The sequence below is a fragment of the Alexandromys fortis genome, unplaced genomic scaffold, assembly GCF_014885135.2.
Source record: "Alexandromys fortis isolate MF-2015 unplaced genomic scaffold, M_Fortis_MF-2015_v1.1 scaffold_25, whole genome shotgun sequence".
Lineage (NCBI taxonomy): Eukaryota > Metazoa > Chordata > Mammalia > Rodentia > Cricetidae > Alexandromys > Alexandromys fortis.
Window position 1 is genome coordinate 1,589,160 of NW_026067904.1, and position 19,678 is coordinate 1,608,837.

At 39.8% G+C, this 19,678-nt stretch overlaps 1 protein-coding gene across 10 annotated transcripts in view; it reads left to right on the top strand.

The window, feature by feature from the left end:
• The window catches only part of Fam13b (family with sequence similarity 13 member B), a 73,630-nt gene that overhangs the window by 20,508 nt on the left and 33,444 nt on the right, over positions 1 to 19,678 (top strand). For 8 of the 10 annotated variants that reach the window (XM_050134964.1, XM_050134965.1, XM_050134963.1 and 5 more), the window contains exons 2-8: positions 3,895 to 4,061; positions 5,480 to 5,670; positions 6,080 to 6,292; positions 9,795 to 9,972; positions 10,282 to 10,423; positions 16,075 to 16,235; positions 16,784 to 16,916. In XM_050134964.1, the coding sequence (XP_049990921.1) occupies positions 5,514 to 5,670; positions 6,080 to 6,292; positions 9,795 to 9,972; positions 10,282 to 10,423; positions 16,075 to 16,235; positions 16,784 to 16,916 (984 nt within the window). In that variant the 5' untranslated portion in view covers positions 3,895 to 4,061; positions 5,480 to 5,513. The remainder of the gene's footprint in view (positions 1 to 3,894; positions 4,062 to 5,479; positions 5,671 to 6,079; positions 6,293 to 9,794; positions 9,973 to 10,281; positions 10,424 to 16,074; positions 16,236 to 16,783; positions 16,917 to 19,678) is intronic. The other 2 variants (XM_050134969.1, XM_050134971.1) reach the window with 2 other exon arrangements.

Genomic DNA, 19,678 nt, shown 5'->3' on the forward strand with positions numbered 1-19,678 from the left:
CCAAAAACCAAAAAAAAAAAAAAAAAAAAAAAAGAAAAAAAGAAAAAAAAAGAAAAGAAAAAAAAGAAAAGAAAATCATCATCAGTAAACTGACAGTTCTCTTTTAAGACAGGTGTCAGGTAGCCCCGATTGACCTCACCTCCTTCTCTATCTAGTTGAGGAAGAATAACCCTCCCCCTCCTGCCCCTTCCCAAGGGCTGGGATCAGAAGCACACACCACCATGCTAGGCTTCAGATTCTTAAACAAAAAAAAGTTTGTTTGCAGTGTTCTTGTATCCTGGCACATACTGCAGGTCAGAGGACAACTTTCAGTTCTGTCTCTTTATCCTGTGGGTGGGTTCTGGGATGAAACCAGGTCATCTGGTTGGTGGCGAGTGCCTTTCCCCTTAAGTCTTCTCGTCAATCTTCAAATTATTTTTGAAAGCATTATAGTAAATATATACCTAAAACTTATCATTGCACAATTGACATACAATTTTATTTTTGATATGACCTTTGTGTATGCCTAGATGGTGTCACTCAAACAATCTTACTGAAGCTTCCTGAATGTTGGGATTACATTTCAGGTGGGCACCACTACATCCAGCTGTAACAAATGTTTTTTTCCTTCTTCATAGAACCACCAGGTTCTACCTATAGCATGTGCACATATCCCCTCCCCCCAACTACAAAAAAAAAATGTGTGTGCACGCTATTTACAGGGCTTCTGACAGTTGAATCTAGGTGTTCTCCCTGACCTTGAACTTCTGATCCTCCTACCTTCACCTCGGTTGAGATTACTAGGTTGTGTCACCTGTTGCTGTGGTGTTGGGGACTGAGGAGGGCTTTGTGCAGGTGAGGCCAGCACTCTATCTACGGAGTCACATCTTCAGCCTCTCCTGTGCTTTTGATTATCGTTTCCCTAAAGGCTGGTAGTAGGCAACTGAACAATTTTTTTTTTTTTAAACTTAAGTGTAAGAGTAGGCTTACGTGCATGGTGTGTGTAGTGGAGACCAGGTCCTTGGAACTAGAGTTCCAGGTGATGTAAATGGCCTGCGTGGGTCCTCTGGAGGAGCAGCTGGCTTAACTGCTGAGCTCTCTCAAGCGCTCATTCCATCTTTTTGTAGGTTCTGGGATTTGAACTCAGGTTGCGAGGCTTGTGGGGCAGGGAGCACCTTTCCCTGCGGCGCCACCATCGCCCAGCTGAGTAGCTGATTTTTAACTAGAAATGGGAACAGTGAAGGGTGTGGAACAGAGTGTAATGTATGCCACGTTAATACAACAATCCATGATCTCAGGGGAAACGGAAGCAGCAGTTTTAGTGATGTCTATATTTGTTAGCTAGAAAGGACATCCACTCAAGAGCTAGCTGCAGCTTGTAGTCACAGCTCAGGACTTGACCAGTCTTCAGCTGAGCATTTTCTTCTTCTCCTCCTCCTCTCACAGGATGGTTGGAGGATTCCAATGGGTAGTGAACTGGAAAGTACTGGAAATGACAGCATCAGTTCAAACAATTGGATTCTAGTTGGTCAGTTTAGAAGTGTGGAAACAAAAATGAGGTAGTCTTTGTTGTTGATTTGCTCAAAGCTCACAAAACAAATAAGGATAGTCCTGACCGTTCTTTGTGGAGTTTAGGTTTGGACCTGTGGTCTTATGCATATCAGGTTGGTGCTCCTTTTTTGCGTATGTGCCAATTTTGTGTGTGTACATGTGTACCTACTTATGTGTACCTGTGGGTGTGGATGCTAGTGTACCTGTGTGAGTTTTCGATTGAAGGCCAGAGACAACTTGGGGCGTTGTTCCTCGGGGTCATCCACTTTGTTTTTTGAGACAGTCTTTCGCCAGGAGCTGGGGCTTGCAGATTATACTAGACTAGCTAGCTGGTCTGTCATTGAGCCCCCGGGATCTGCCTGGCTCTGCCTCCCCAGCACTGTGGTGACATGCCTGGCTTTTCCTATGGGTGCTGGGGATGGAACTTGGGTCTTCATTCTTGTGGGGAGAGCACTTAACTCCAGATCCCACTCCTCTTTTTATTTTCAGAGGAACTTTTTGCAAATTGTGTAAAATGAGATGAGGAAAGTTTTCCTCTCTGGGAACCCATTTGTCTACAGTAAGTTAGAGAATTCCTCCAATACCCTTTTCTGATTAAAAACAAGTAAATTGTAGTTTTATATTAAAGAACAATAAAAAATGATACACTATTCTATTCAGTCATGGTTTCACATGCCTGTAATCCCAGATGTGGGAGGCTGAAACAGAAGGCTCTTGAATTTGAGGTCTTGATTACATAGCACAACCCTGTCTCTAGAAAGAAAAAAAATAGTTTGGAGAAGATGGTTCAGTGATAAAGAGCACTTGCTGCTCTGCAGAGCACATAGATTTAGTTCTCAGTATTCATATTGGGCTCACAACTGTGTCTAAATCGACTCCAGGGGATTGATTCAACACCTTCTTTGGGTTTCTGTGTATGTGGCGCGCATAGATAATCTTAAAAACAATAAGGGGCTGGAGAAGTTAAGAGCCCTGGCTGCTTTTCCAGGGGTCCTGAATTCAATTTCCAGCAACCACATGGTGGCTCACAATGTCTGTAATGAGATCTGGTGCCCTCTTCTGGTGTGCAGGGTTACGTGCAAACAGCACTGTATTCATAATAAATAATAATACATAATAAATCTTTTAAAAATATTAAGATAAGGTTATCTTCTTAAAGTCCTGTTCCTCTTAGGCCTTGGTTGTGGTCTACCCTGAAATTAGATGTCAGTATTGTAGGTCACTTATCTCAAAAGTAAGGTCTGACATTTGGACAGACAAAATAACTCCTTAAAGTACTACATGTCTATAGTATTGAGTTGACTTCCTTCTGTAGAGCATGCTGCATTTAAATTCACAGAGATCTGCCTGCCTCTGCCTCCTGAGTGCTAGGATGAAAAGCATGTGACTGCACACTCAGCTTTATTACAATTTTCATTTCATTCTCTCTGTGTGTCTGACTTGTCCACCCACATGTGTATGAGGAGGGCGTTAGGGGAAAACTTTGAGGAGTTGGGTCTCTCCTAAGGCTTGAGTTGAGGTCATTAGGCTTGGCAGCAAGTTCTCACCCTGAGTGTCATGACTCTTTGGAGATGGATATCCTGCACATGAAATATTTATATTATGATTCATAAGGTAGCAAAATTAGTTATGATGTCACAATGAAATAATTTCATGGTTCCAACCAATTAGGAAGATTGAGAATCACTGTTCTAGCTCCTTAAGTTCCTTAATGTGTTACATCTGTGTATGTTAGCATTTAGTGTATTGTTCTTTACTCTGCTTTAGAAATGCCAGGTGACATGTGCTTATAACTCCCCTCCCTGAAATAACAGAACTGTGGGCAGTGGAAACAGTTGAGAAATTTTGTGCGTTTGAATGATTAGATTTTACTGGGAGGCTGAGGCAGAATAATTTTTGTGAGCTTGGGGTCAGCCAGGTCTACAGAGTGAGACCCTGTGGTGGTTTTTTTTTTTTTTTTTTTTTTTTTTGGTTTTTCGGAGANGGTTTCTCTGTGGTTTTGGAGCCTGTCCTGGCACTAGCTCTGTAGACCAGGCTGGTCTCGAACTCACAGAGATCCGCCTGCCTCTGCCTCCCGAGTGCTGGGATTAAAGGCGTGCGCCACCACCGCCCAGCAGTGGTTGTTGTTTTTGTCTAAGATTGTTTTTTAGTCCCTAACTAGGAATAGTTGCTAGATCCTGTAACCCCAGCATTCTGTGGTGGAGACAGGTGGATCCAGGAGCTTATTGACTGGTCAGCCTACCTGAACTGAAAGCTTCAGGTTCAGTGAAGAAATTGTATCAAAAAATAAAATGGGGAGTGATTGAAGACTCTAGACACACACATAAGGATGAGAATTGAAACAGTTGTTTTCTTTTCTTTTAGATTAACTGCTGAAGTACTGATCGAGTTCTGCGTTTCTTCAATGAGGAACTACAGGCTGATCTTCTGCCATAATCTCAAACAACCATAAATGACAGAAGGATGCTTGCTCAGTGAGGGTAGCTGGTGCAGAAGCCGTTTTTTAAACTTAGGTGTTTAAGTACTCAAAGGTAAGCTTTCTCAGTGGTAATTTTCTGTAAGTATGCAAATCAATAATTCTTGTGGTTAGCTGCTGTTTGATTAACTTTGAGATTTTTATTTAATTAGCTGGCACCAAGTGCATCAAAGAGTAGATGTTGCTTGTATAAGACTATGTAAATTTATGGTTATCTTCTTGTTCCTAAGTTCATTTCTACCATTCCTGAAAATTGGTTGGATTGTTTCTTGTTATGCTATGGTGCCCTGGATCTAGCTAATACAGCTGATTCAGTGTTACTGTTTGAAACTTACAGATCTTGGGATTCACCTTTTATCTGGCATATCAGTACTTGAAAAAGTGTTTCTTTTTAAAAGATTTATTTATTGTGTATACAGTGTTCTGTCTGCATGTGCATCTGCAGGTCAGAAGAATGCGCCAGATCTTACTACAGATGGTTGTGAGCCACCATGTGGGTGCTGGGAATTGAACTCAGGACCTCTGGAAGAGCAGCCAGTGTTCTTAATTGCTGAGCCATCTCTCCAGCCCCCTAGTTTTTCTTTCTTTTAAGATAAATCTTTTCTCCTTTTGTTTAGTGAATGGATTTTTATTGAGATCAGTTAGTTATTTGGACTACTTGTTACCTAATGCTTCAGATACTAAAGACTCAAGTTGAGGCATTGTCTCCTGGCTTTACGGGTCTCCCTCCTACAAGGAGACAACCATTTCTTCTGAACTAGCTTGGGGGTCTGGAATTTTTTTCCTCACTAAAAGTGAAAGCTTAGAACTAAACATTTTTCCTTTCTGGAAAAAAAATGAGTTACAGCTGCTCTTATAGAAAGAAATGATTATTCTTGTTTTTATCAGGCCTCAGTTTATAAAGTGATTGATAGCTAGACATGCTGTATATGGTTGTATCCTAGCAGTTAAGAGGCTGAGGTAGAAGGATTTTGAGTTTAAGGGCAACCAGAGCTATACACTGAGACCATGTCTCAAAAAGGCCCATTAGTTTACAAAAAGTGATTATTTTTCTGATTACCCACTTTGTGAATTGAGGGTTCAGAGATGGATTAGGTTTGACATCTTCCTACAACTGCAATATTACTACACTTTCAGAGTGAAAGTCATCTTGGGGCAAATTTGGCTTTTAAATATCTTGGGATATTAATGTCACTTTCCAGAAACTTTTGGATGACCTTTGACACTGTTAAAGTGTTCAGATAACACAGAGCATTCAGACCAGATTCTATAGTAGAGGAAAGCTTTTGCAATTACACTGAAGTTTGTTTGTAGACTGTATCATGGGCCTGATAAGCAGAACATATTTAAATAGTGCACATTCGGGTGTAAAAGCATTTTTCTTTAATGTATTTACTCAAATAGTGCCGCCTGTTAATTATTATAGTCCTTTTTTTCCTTTTTCTATTTTCTTTTTTGTCTTTCATCTGGCAGAAAAGACAGCTTTGATCTCTGGCTGCAAAAAGATATGAGGAAGAGCTCCTCCCCTTCCTTGAGTAACTGCAACTCCGATCTTGCTAACAAAATATTTGGAATTCCACTGGATGAGCTGCAGCAGGGAGGACATCCAGACAATGAGGTTCCGTTCATAGTCCGCCACGTTGTGGACTATATTGAGGAACATGGTATACATTTCCTTATTTTGAGGGCTAGCTTTTGTTGTAATAAACACAACTATCCCTTTTTGGTTTTGATTTAGTTTTTTCTTAGTATGGATAATGCAAAGCATGAAGAACAGTATAAACTGTAAGGCTGTAGTATATTTTCCTTAAATTGATTTACCTAGAAATGGCAGCTGCCCAGCTGAGAACATTTTTAGTTGGGGTAATAGAAACTTTTTAAATGGATATAAGGGTGGGATGAAGTAGACTATTCCTCAGAGATAGTGTGTTGCTAGATGTCCAGTTTGCTTTTTTAGCCAAGTCTGGGGAGCCAGGAAAGCCTTTCCAAAAGCTTAAGAATTTTAAGTTGAGAATGAATATATGTGGCCAGGCAGTTAAGGTGTAGCTTAATTCTTACCTTGAACCAACATAGGAGGTCTGGAGCAACAAGGGCTGTTTCAAGTCAATGGGAACGCTGAGACAGTGGAGTGGCTTCGACAGAGATACGACAGTGGAGAAGAGGTGGATTTGGTTAAGGAAGCGGACGTCCCCTCAGCCATTAGTCTCCTTAGGTTTTTCCTGCAGGAGCTCCCTGAGCCCGTCATTCCTGGCAGCTTGCATAGTCACTTGGTGCAGCTTTCTCAAGGTAACAGTTGGTTCTTTTTTTTGTTTTGTTTTGTTTTGTTTTTTTTTTTTTTTTTGGTTTTTTGAGACAGGGTTTCTCTGTGGCTTTGGAGCCTGTCCTGGAACTAGCTCTTGTAGACCAGGCTGGTCTCGAACTCACAGAGATCCGCCTGCCTCTGCCTCCCAAGTGCTGGGATTAAAGGCGTGCGCCACCACCGCCCAGCCAACAGTTGGTTCTTATTTCAGTTATTTATTATTAGTTTAGAGTCCTTTTAGAAATTTGATATGTGGTCAGTTAGTATAGAATTTCAGAGATTTTTTATTTTCTCCATTGCTCTTTGAGTCTTATGTGGTATAGTAAAGGCAATGACAGATTCTTAGATCTTTGTAGTTGTTTACAAGTTTTAAATAAGTATATTTGTGTATATGATGTGTATGTATTTGTGTATGAGAATGTGCATGTACTACTGTGTGTGGACATCAGAGGACAGCTTTGAGTCCTGTTCCTCACTTTCCCACTTTTATGTGGATTCTGGAGACCCAAACACTCAAGGCATCAGGTGTGTGGCAAGTGTTTTATCACAGAACCATCTCTTTAAAAAATTATCATTTATTTTGTTGTGTGTATGGATGTGCACGCTACAGTTTGCCTTTGTAATTTAAAGGACAACTTGCCAGACTTGATTCTATATCATGTAGGTTCTGGGTATTAAGCTCAGGCTGTCTTGCTGCTCTCCGTTCCCTGATTTTTTTAGATTTGATGTTATTGAGCCAAAGACACAAAAAGGTATTCCTTGGGAAGGTGTCTAGATCATTGGACACAAATTCTATTTATTGTAGATAAATACGCTACTACGTATCATTCAGGTAATTCAGTTGTTTATTGAATGCTTGCTATATGCTAGGGCACTGCTGTATATTTTGGGAACACCAGCACTGATCAAAGGTAGTTAAGAATCTTTTCCCTCTTGGACTAAAGTGAGAGAAAGAGTGTGTGTGCGCATGAGCTTGCATGAACGCTAGTGCCAGAACATGGGCGTTCTCTCCTTCCACCATGTAGATCTTGGGAGTTGAACTCAGATTGTCAGACTTTGTGGCAAGAGTCTTTACATGCTGAGCTAGCCCTCTGGTCTGAGCTAAAGTTTTAAAGGTGATATTTAGAGGAATAGATGATAAATACAAAATAAATATGTGGGTGTGATATGTGATGATAAACTGGAGATGTTAGGTATAATTAGTGTTAATTGGATTTTGCTCGCAATTGTTATAAGCAACTCCCCCCCAAAAACTATTTATTTACTTATTTATTTTTGAGAGACAGGGTTTCTCTGTGTAGCCCTGACTGTTCAGAAATTCACTCTGTAGACCACGTTGTCCTGAACTCGCAGAGGTCTGCTTTTTGCCCATGTGCCACCACTGCCTTGCAAGATTTATTATTTTATTTTTTTAATTATTTATTTTTATATGCATTGGTGTTTTGCCTGCATGTATGTCTGTGAGGGTGTCAGATCCTCTGGAACAAGAGCTACAGTTTTAAACCACCACGTGGGTCTTGGGGATTGAACCTGGGTCCTCTGGAAGAGCAGCCAGGACTCTTACCCACTGAGCCACCTCTCCAGCTCCAAGATTTATAGTTTTGAAAATTATGTATATACGTGTGTCTGTGGATATATGCGAGTGCAGAATTCTGCAGAATCCCAAGAGAGTGTCGGATCCTCAGGAGCTAGGGAACTAAGACTCCCTACAAGAGCAACACACGTGCCATACCGTTAAGCCATTTCTCTCTCTCTCTCTCTCTCTCTCTCTCTCTCTCTCTCTCTCTCTCTCTCTCTCTGCTCTTTACAGAAGTTACCAAATACTTACGATTTGTCTTGGCTATGTGCTTTTAAAATGTTTTTGTTCTTGGTGTGGCAGGGTCTCTAGTTCGGCTGTCCTGAAGCTCACTATATAGTAGACCAGGCTGTCCTCCAATTCACAAAGCTCTTCCTGCTTCTGCCTCTGGAGTGCTGGGATTAAAGTGAGCACCACCATAGCCGGCTCTTAATAGATTCTTATAATTGTTTCCACCAGTTATAGGCATGATGTTTTAAAAAAACACTAAAATTATAAAACTATTAAATATAACATAAGAATAATAAAATCATGTGGTGGTTTATGCCTCTAATCCCAGGCATGTACCATTCGGTTATGACTTCAGAGTACTGGTGTATTTGAATGGACAGTTACTAATATCACAAAGTATAGGAAAGTTGTTGCATTTAAAAATCTTAAGTAAATCATGTGACTTTCCCCCTCCTGATAGACTTTGTGTATGTGTGAATACATGTGTATGGAGGCAAGAGATTGATGTCTGTTGTCTTCAATCATTCTCTACCTCATTTTTTAAGACAGGGTCTCTCATTGTGTTTGGAGCTCTGGCCAGCAAGCCCCAGGGTCCTCTGGTCTCTTATCTTCCTGGTCCTGGGATTACAGGGGTGTATTACTGCATTTGGCTTCTTAAGGGGATATTGGAGACCTGAACTCAGGTACTTAGTCTTGTGCAGTAAGAGTTCTACTGATTTAAGTGGTCTCTCCTGACCCTGATAAACATTTTAGACCTCTGTTATCTTCCAGAAACGGCCAGTATTATCATGACAGTAGATAACCTTTTACCATTTTTTTTCTGTAAGTTAATTTTAAAAACCTGCAGAAAAATTTTAAAAAATGAAAGTAATAAATTACTTCATTTTTAAATATATCTGAGAAGTTCTCCAAAATTAGACCATCATCCATTAATGGGGTTTCTCAAGGCCCCATTTCTGTTAGTAAAAACTCACTGACATAACAAACACAAGGCCTAGCTTCTGTAATCACATTCACTTGGTAAAAAATGAACCAGAGCCAGGTGTGAGTGGTTTGTGCCTGTAACCCCAGCACCAAGGCAGGAGGATTGCCAGATTTGAGGTCAGCCTGGGTCAATCAGTCTAGGCTACCAAGTGAGGCTGTCTCAAAAACAAAAAACAAAAAATTTTGAGGAGAAACCCAAGTGAGAAACAGAAACCTTCCTTTCAATTTAGTTGGACCATACCGTGTAGGTTGATTGGTTCTTTTCTGAATCCTGTCACCCTGTTCATTTCTCATTTTCTTCGTTGTTCGCATAGGAGATTGTCATTGATCCTTACTTGCTTGTTGATGGCAGGTCAGTGTATTGTGACTTCTTTGAGTTGGCATTAAATGGAAACAGTAGTATAATCATGCAGAAGACAGTATGTTGAGAAAAGTTAGAGGCCTGTGAGTACTAGGTGAGGAAAACATCCTACAGTAATTGGGGCTGAATCCTTCTCCACCTCCCCCTTTCAAACTCTTCTTTCACTTAATAAGTGAAATGCAAAGCCCTAAGGCGTTGGCCTCTCCGGAGGAAGTGAAGAGGTTTTGAATTATAGTAAAAAAAAAAAAAATGACGTGGGTGGAGTAATGTGAACCTGGCAAAATATCTGAGCTTGACTTTTTACTTCATTAAGAAAACCTGTCATTATGTTTTATAGATTATAATAATGAAGATGAATTTGGAAGAAAGTTGAGATTCCTCTTGCAACAGCTTCCACCTGTTAATTACAGTTTGTTAAAGTTTCTGTGTAGGTTTTTAGCCAATGTAGCATCACATCATGAAGAAATTTGGTCTGCAAATTCTTTGGCTGCTGTTTTTGGTCCAGATGTCTTTCAGTAAGTTATTTCACAACTTCATTTAATTTTTAAAAATTTGGATTTGTGAAATGGGATCACTATATCGTTTCCCAAGAATCATAGGATGCTTGGTGAACCATTATTATTATTATTTTTATAGTCTATCTGATTAATTCTCACAACATTACTGTGTTCAGGGTACAAATTAGGTGGGTTTTACAGATGGGAAAACTGAGGTACGGAATGATGACATAAATTGCTCAGTTTCATAAAGTGACTCACTGGTTCTTTTTCATTTTACCTGTAATTAATTTAAGAACTCAGCTCAATTTAAGCTTTTATTCTCAGCATTTACACGGATGTGGAAGATATGAAAGAACAAGAAATTGTGAGCAGGATAATGGCGGGACTTCTGGAAAATTATTATGAGTTTTTTGAGAATGAAGAGGAAGATTTTTCATCAAATGATCTGAGTTCAATTACTGAGCAGGTGAGCATACTTAACATTCGATTTCTTAGAAAATATTTGTAAGAGTGCGCTCTTAGTGACTTGACAGAAACATAATTTACCTGCTAAACTGGAGGTGGTTCTTTTGTTATCTTTGTAATGAATGAGCAACACATCCATGTAGCATCTGATTGGATTCTATACCCTTATCCCTACTTCCTGACCTTAGTTTAAGGTACTAAGCCGAAAACATGTATTATTTATTTGTAGTTCTGAGCCTTGGACCTCAGTCTTTGTGCATGCTAGGTAAGCATTCTATTACTGAGGTAAATGCTCAACTAGGAAAATGGTAGAGTGCATAGTAGAAATTCCTCTGACTTCACTCTCCAGCTTCATCATTCACTTAGAAATTGTGCGGTGGTGGCGCACGCCTTTAATCCCAGCACTCAGGAGGCAGAGGCAGGCGGATCTCTGTGAGTTCGAGGCCAGCCTGGTCTACAAGAGCTAGTTCCAGGAAGGCTCCAAAGGTACAGAAAAACCCTGTCTCGAAAAAACAAAGAAACAAAAAAGAAATTGTTGACAGCTCGACCTAGTATTTATAGACTTCTCAAATTTGCAGTGTATGCCTTGATTATCCTTTATATTGTCGTATACTTTTGTGGTTTTCTGTCCTATAATTTCCTTATGTGTACTGAACTTTATGTCTACATGTCAGTATTGTCTTACATGTCACTACTTTTATATTTTTTCAAACATTAGAAAAATTGGCTTTAAAATATATCGCATTTTACATTACATAGGATGATACTTAAATTAAGCAAGACTGAAGAGATATGTTGAATTCTGTAGGGTTTGCCCATAGATAGAAAAGGTATTATTATATTGATCAAAATATCTCCTCCAAGAAGTAGGGTAGTGAGGTGTTTTTCACATTGCTAATTACTGGGATTTCTTTTCCTTCCTCTCTCCCTTCCCCCCTTCCTTCTTTCCTTCCTAATATTTATTTATTATGTATGCAATGTTCTGTCTGCATGTACATCTGCCGGCCAGAAGAGGGTACAGGATCTCATTACATGGTTGTGAGCCACCATGTGGTCGCTGATAATTGAACTCGACCTCTGGAAGAGCAGCCAGTGCTCTTAACCCCTGAGCCATCTCTCCAACTCCAGATCTCTTTTTTTATAAAAAATATTTAATTTTATATTGTATGTATGGGTATATGTCATTACACCGTGTGCATGCTTAGTGATTTCAGAGGTCAGAAGAGGGCATTAGATTGCCTGAAACTGGAGTTACTTACATATGCTTGTAAACTACCAGGTGGCTGCTGGGTCCTGCAAGAGCAGCCAGTGCTCTTAACCACTGAGCCTTCTCTCCAGCCCCTGGGATCTACTTTCTTACCCATCAAAAAAAATAAACTTCTTGATTAGAGTGAAGTAACAGAAGTACAGACTTGTGAAGCTTGTTTTTCTTTAAGCAATTTGGTAAATTCAGTTTGATTTGTTAGTAGAATTGATGAGGTATTTGAGTGCAAGTAAAATAGTCTCAAACTCAGCAGAGCTGTGTTTAAGTTACTTTAATACTTAAGTCTGATTTATATGCTTAAGGATACTAGCAAGTATGGCTGTCGGGCAGTTCTTTGCTTTTTATTTTAATTTTGATAATTGAAGGAAGCCAAGTTTATTCAGCACTGTTTTGGAGTGTCACCCCATTAACTAGTATTTAGTTGTTAAACTCTTCTGAAGGTAGTCGATGTCTTATGCGGGGTATGTGTTGAAACAGTGAGTAGGCAATGCTTGAGAAATAACTTGACAGAAGTCAAGTGGACTTTGATTGGCCTCTTCAGATGAATGAAAAGTCCAGTAGGGAGGTTTGAAGTGACAGTTGTGTTTGTCCATTTGAGAAGGCAGCTAGCAGTGTTCTCCAGTCTGGAGGCTGGAGAGTGGGCATTTCACAAGGCCCTAGAGAAGGGAATTGCAGCAGTCAACAAAAGAAGAGATGTAAGTATGGGTGAAGGTTTCTGTAAGTGAAGTTAAGGCAGCTATATAGTTCAAAGCTACAAGTTCAAAATAACTATGAATAAACAAGAATTGCTGAGCAGAAGATCAAGTGGACAAAGGAAAGATGAAGAACTTGTGAAGATTAATGTGGAGCGAAAGGACTTTTTACTCTGCCCTTTATGACCTCTGATATAAATAATTGAGTTAGTTATTACTGGAGAAGTTCCCAATGATTGTGCTAGGAATTGGAATTGAGGAGAAGAAAATCCTAAGGCTATATTTTCAGTTGTGATTATACTAGTGTTGATGAAAATATTGGAGATTGCTGGTTATGGAAGGTTTATTGACTTGAATATGGTACATTCAGTATAAAGTAGCATAAGGCTTTCATAGTTCCTAAGAACTATTGTCTATAGAAGTGATTTATTTTTTAATTCTTTTTTTTTTTTAAATTTGTGTGTGCAGGCTAGAGGACAACGTTGGGTGTCTTCCCTGTTGCTCTTTACGTTAGTTACCTCATGAGGCAGGGGGGTCTCACTGAATCAAGTGCTCAGTGACTGGTTCTGCTAGCTGGCGATATGTGCTGGGGATCTTTCTGGCGCCCTCTCCCCAGTGCTAGACTTACAGATGTGCATCACCATGTCTGGCTTCTATGGGATCTGTGAGTCCAGATTGAGGTCCTAATGCTTATGTGGCATGCCATTTGAGCCACCTCCTAAAATTATTTCATTTTAGCATGTTTTTTAGTATGTTTTTTGTGCATATGTGTTTGTATGTATGTGGACACACTTGTGCAGAGGTGCACACATGTGTATCTTATGTATGTGGAGGCTAGAGGTTGACATTGGTGCTGTCCTTGAATACCTTCCTCTTTGAATATTGTGGTAGGGTCTCTCACTTATCCCCAGAATTTACTGACTTGGGCTAGTCTATAGTCTAGCGAGCTAACAGCTTTGGGAATCGGGTCTCTGCTTCTTGAGCACTGGGATTACAGGCAGACCACCATTCTTAACCTGGCTTTGCACTTGGGCTGTGGGAATCTGAACTCTAATCCTCATGCTTGTGTTGTAAGCATTCTATCCTCTGAGCCATCTCCAGAGTGATTTATGGGAGTGATACATGTTCAAATAGGAACAAAATAGATAGACTGTTTATTGTTTAAATAAAAATAGTTGTAAATTTATATACTGTGTGTATGTATGTGATGTGGTATCATGGCACCTGTGGAGGTCAGAGGACAACTTGGGGAAGTTGGTTTTTTCTTTCAGCTACATAGGTTCTAGGGAATAAACTTGAGGACATCCACTCAAGCTTGATGGCAAGCGCTTTATCGGCTGACACTGTCTGTCCAGCTCACTGCCCCCTCTGAATCTTTTTTTTTTGTAGCTGTTTTATTGGTAGATGAGGCATTACATTTGTAAGTACAAATTAAATGGAATCTGTCATACATATTTACAAATTGAAGTCACTGACTTTTTAAAGAAAATTTTTTGAGATTCCCTAGGTTGAACCTCTAGCCTTGGGTGTGCTATAGAGAAGCAGCCTGTCCCTGAGCTGCAGTTTCCAGCCACTGACTGTTTTCATCTGACAGATGATAGTGGTTAGTGTTGAAGAGCTCCCACTTGGGCTTGTGTAGTCTAGTTTAGGTAGCCATGTTGGTAAGACTTTATGGGTGTAGTCTGACATTTCCCGGAGACAGCCTCGCAGCACTTCCTGTCCCTCTGGCTTTCACAGTCCCCATGCCCACTTCCCTGATGATCTCTAGCTGTAGGTGCAGCTGTGGTGTAAGTGCAGCTAGGGCTAGTACCACATAATCCCCTGTTCTCTGTGCTTTGATCCGTTTTCTGTAATGGTCTCTGGCTAGTTTGATGAGACTCTGGCCCAAGATCTGCTGCTCAGTATTTTAATGATTAGTATTAACTTATAAAAGTTTTTAGGTTATTGGTAGATAATTTCTTTTTTCTTTTTCTTTTTTTTTTGGTTTTTCGAGACAGGGTTTCTCTGTGGTTTTGGAGTCTGTCCTGGAACTAGCTCTTGTAGACCAGGCTGGTCTCGAACTCACAGAGATCCGCCTGCCTCTGCCTCCCGAGTGCTGGGATTAAAGGCGTGCGCCACCACCGCTCGGCGATAATTTCTTTTTTGATGTAATTTATTTTTGAGATAGGGTCTTGCTGAGTAGCTCAGGTTGGTCTGGAAGTCACTGTGGAGCCCAGATAGACTTGAACTTACAGGTTTGTGCCACCACATCCAACTGCTACTTTTGGACAACCTTAAAATAGGTTTCACTTAACAACTGTGTTTTTGGCTGGGCAGTGGTGGTGCTCACCTTTAATCCCAGCTCTCCGGGGCAAAGACAGGTAGATTTCTGTGAGTTTGAGGCCAGCCTGGTCTACAGAGCAAGTTCCAGGGCAGTCAAGGCTACACAGAGAAACCCTGTTTTGGGGGGGAAAAAAAAGTTTTATCGACTTTCCCTTTGTATCTTAGTTGTTCGTTTTTGTTAGTGATTACTTAATATAAAGTTGGTTTCATGATGGAGACATTTTATAAATCCTACTAAAAAATAAAATTACAATTTTGTGCTTAATAATTAAAATGTAAGTCCTTTGTTTCAGGATTTGCCCTTGCGAATGCTAGGCTAGTGTTCTATCACAGAGGTACATCACTGGCTAGGGTCCGTTTTGTCATGAAAAATGTGATCAGAAGTTAGCCAGCAATTATGTAACATAGCTAACACATAAAGAAAGCATCTTGCCCCTGTTTCCCCCTTGATAGGGTCTGTGTGTCTCTGCTTGCCTAGAGCTCACTCTGTAGACCAGGCTAACTTGTAACTTACTGTGTAGACCAGGCTGTCCTGGAACTAAGGAGATCTGCCTGCCTCTATCTTCTGAATACTAAAGAGAAGTGTGCCAGCCCAGCCACAAGCAACATTTTAGAATATCCCCCACTCCCATTTATCCTGAGCTGGCCTCTCAGTTTGCCAGGATGATCTTGACCTTTAATAATTGTGCCTCTGTCTCTCATTTACTGAATTTACATATGTATTTCACGAAACGCAGGATATTTGTGCCTTCTTTTTTATACTTAATATTAAGATGAATTATTTAATATCCTTAGAAAGTGTAGAAAGGAACTGGAAGTCTTTCGTGTTAGATTTGTAAGATTAATTAGGAAATTACTAGATATATAAAAGTGGTTAGAAAATGAAGCTTTAAAAAATTCATTTTGAGACAGGTCGTCTGTGTAGTTCTGGCCAGTGGAGCTTGTAGAGATTCTCCCGACATCTCCCTGGTACTGGAATTGCAGGCGTGTACTGCTAGGCCCAGTGAAAACATTCTTACTGTTAAGTGCAGGCTTTTTCATAGGTTATAACATTATTCATATTTATCATGCATCGAAATGCTGTTTGACATAAGCAAAATTAAGTAGTTGCATTGTTCTTGTTTATACACTTGTTTACTTTTTATTGTTATTTAGTTTTGTAGTGTTAGGGAGTGAAACTGGGATCTTGTGCATGTTAGGTATATGTTTTCCCGTTCTACAATTTTATTTCGATATAAAAAAGTTGACACTTTAGAGAAGAAATTCGTATTAGGAAATGAAATTTAAAATGAGTTCCTTGTATTTACAGTATTTTTTAGAGTAAGACTTTTAAAAGCTTTATTAAATTTAATCCTGAAGTTCCTTTTTATGTAGGTTAATGGGCTTTCTGAGGAAGAAGAGGAAGATGAAAAGCTGGAACATATAGAAGAACTTCCAGAGGAAGGTGTAGAAAAGGCAGCTGACATGCCAGAGGGGTTGCAGCTGAGGATGCCTGAGAACACCCTGGAACCAGACAGTGTTACGGCGTCGGCAAGGTAAAGACCTCAGCTGAGCATCTTTAGCTTCTGAGTGTTTCATTCTCACTGTAGACTCAGGCACCAAACACCAAAGCACTGCTTTGTGAGGCTGAGCTTGGCATAGCGGGGGCTACAGTTAGTGTTGGAGAATTAGCTAGCAAGCGTGTTCCCCTGCAATCCCAGCATTTGAGAGGCAGGACGAGGAGGCCAGACAGTGCAGGTTGTATATAGTAAGACCCTTTCTCAGGAAAAAAAAAAAAGAGCAAAAAGAAAACTAAAAGCCATTAAGGGATTTTCATTTACCAGTGTTCCACGTTTCTCAGAAGTAAAGCCTCGTGTATATTTTCCTTAGAGTTTGTTTTTATGCTAGCTAGTTAGTTGGGTTTGGTTAAAATTTTAGAACTTTGAAATAGAGTTTCTAGAGATGGCAGTACTGTGATTGAGTTGACCGACTTAGTTACTTTACTGCAGGATTACGGACTTGTGCCACCACAGCCAACATAGGTCATGATTGTTATCTGATTGCTTCAAAGGCCTGATCCTGACTTTTAAAAAAATCTTACTAGGGTTGATGCTGCTGCTCATACTGCTAATTCCAGTGATGGTAACATAAAGTGTTCAAAGCCTGTGGCTGTTACTGCCGCAGATAATGAAGTCATGCAGCAAGATTATATATTTGAGGATCAGAAAAAGAATCAGGTAAGAAATGCTGGAAACATCATTCTGACTGTCCCATGTGTTTCTTTGATAACAAAAGTTAGTAATTCTGCTGACATACTTGTCTGTGTTGTAAATGCCTAAGAACATAAATTCTCTGTAGAATTTAGGAATCATGTTAGAGAAAAGTGTAAAGCATCTTATTTTTATTATTTTAATCTTGTGTTACTTTCTAAAGCAGTCAGCTCAGAGTAATGTCTGAGAGGCCTGTGTTGTATGCAAGTTCAGAGTGCTAAAGATCTGCAATTGCAGAAACCTGTGAACACTTGAATTGTTGGTGCTGCTGCATAAACCACTGCATAATTTTCTTCTTCTTCTTCTTCTTCTTCTTCTTCTTCTTCTTCTTCTTCTTCTTCTTCTTCTTCTTCTTCTTCTTCTTCTTCTTCTTCTTCTTCTTCTTCTCCTTCTCCTCCTTCTCCTCCTTCTCCTCCTTCTCCTCCTTCTCCTCCTTCTCCTCCTTCTCCTCCTCCTCCTTCTCCTCCTTCTTCTTCTTCTTCCACCATCGCCCGGCTTGAGAAGTATAATTTTCTTTAAAAAAATAATTTAGTGCAAACCTAGGAGCTGGGTCTGTATGTCAGCAGTATAGAATCTGCCTGCATTGTGAGAGTTTCTGCATTTGGTACCTAGGTCTGAAAAAGAAAAGTATAAAAAAAAAGTCTTTGGGCTGGAGAGATGGCTCAGAAGTTGGGAGCATTGCTTGCTCTTCCAAAGGTCCTGAGTTCAATTCCCAGCAACCACATGGTGGCTCACAACCATCTGTAATGGGGTCTGGTGCCCTCTTCTGGCCTGCAGGCATACACACAGACAGAATATTATATACATAATAAATAAATAAACATTTTAAAAAAAAGAAAAGTATAAAAGCAGCATCTGAACTATACTTTTAAAAGACATATCTTAACACATTTATTTAGTCTTTTTGAAACATGGTCTCACTGTGTAGCTCTGGCTGGCCTGTAACTCACTAGCTAAACCAGGATGGCACTCGGAGAAATCTGCCTCTGCTTCTTGAGTGCTGGGATTAAAGGTGTATACCTCCATACCTGGCATTTTTAACACTTTTAAATAAATGAGTACATAAGGTTGTTTTCTTCAGTATGTTACCATTGTAAATCATATAGAAAAGTAGGTGTAGAAACAGCTTAGAGTTGTCACACTTATCCATCTTTTCCGTCTTTCCTTTTAATGTCGTCCCTAAACTTAAATCCTTTTGCCTCTTGAGTATGTGCTGTCATGCTTTGATATTTTTTCTTTTGTATGTAGAAATGGGCCGCAGTCACAAAACAATCCGTTTGATTAGTGCTCTGATTGCAAGCATGAACTACCACATTTTTTTCCTGAAGATTTAAGTTTTAATTATGTGTATGTTTGTGGGTTGAGATGTTTATTGCCCATAGAAGCCAGTTTAGATCTTCTTGGAGCTAAAGTTACAGACAGTTGTGAGCTGCCTGATGTGGGTGTTGGGGATTGAACTCAGGCCTTGTGGAAGAGCAGTAGGGAGTTCTTAACCACTGAGCAATTTTTCCAGCCCCTATTTTTACTTTTTACTAGCTTTATGACTTTGGTTAAGTTACAGAGCTTCTGAGCTGCTTTTTACTTCCCTATAGGAAATGATAAAGTAATATCTAGTACAAGATTAAGATATGGAGAAGTAAATAAAGGTGTTGTGAAATTTCTTACGTTCGTGAACTTCTGTATTAGACAGATCTGTTTTTCTTATTCTGTTCCTGGTTCTCTGGTGGTTCCCTTATCCTTCTGAAGTTTTTATCTTATATTCCCCTAAATATAAGAAATATTCCTGACCTACAAGGTAACCAAAGACCACCCACACCCCCTTTTGTCTTGGGAATGTGGACTTGTGTTCTCTAGACTGCTTCCTCTTGAATGTGGGTGAAGTATTTTTAGGGTCCCAGAGAGAAAATCTGAGATAACGGCCAAGTCCTGGGAAGACCAGTTATAACCTTTGTTAATAGACATCACCTGTCAAGTTTCAGGAGCTAGCGCCCCTGATCAAACCAGATCCAAATCAACCTGGAACTGTAGTGGCATTTCAATTGTATTTTAATAAATAAAGCTTGCCTGGGGATCGGAAAAGTATAATAGCCACACTGGCCAGCCTTGCAGACCAGGAAGGGCTGACGTATACCTTTAATCCCAGTAGCCACACTAGTTGCCATAGAAATCAGGTGGCGCGTGCCTTTAATCCCAGTGGTGTACACCTTTAATCCCAGAACTAGGGAGGAGACAGCTCCCAGACACAGTCTCATTCTGAGAGTCCTGGAGGCAGGATCACCATTTTGGACTGAGGTTGAGCCAGTCTGACTGTTTTGCTTTTTAGATCTTCAGGTTGAACCTCAATTTTTCTCTTGAGTTTTTATTAATCGTGTTTCATGGAACAAACGCACAACCTATTGTTTCCTGTGGAAACAAAAGCAAAATCTCTTCTCCAAAGCATTTTTGATTTCCATTTGACAAATACACTTTTGACTTTTTTTAAAAGTTAAGGCATTCTTAAAATCTAGGCTGGTTTATTTTCACAGCAATCAAAAAATTCAAAGTGAACACAATACTATACAGGGTCCAGACTCCCTGTGTTTCCCATCTTTATGTGGCTTTTTTCTTTTACATTACTTTTATTCTCTCTTTAAAGACTTTATTATTTTTTATCTATGATGACCTATACCCATTTTCTTTCTTAAGCCTACGCCCAGTGTAAAACACACTGGAACCTGTGAAGAGGTTTT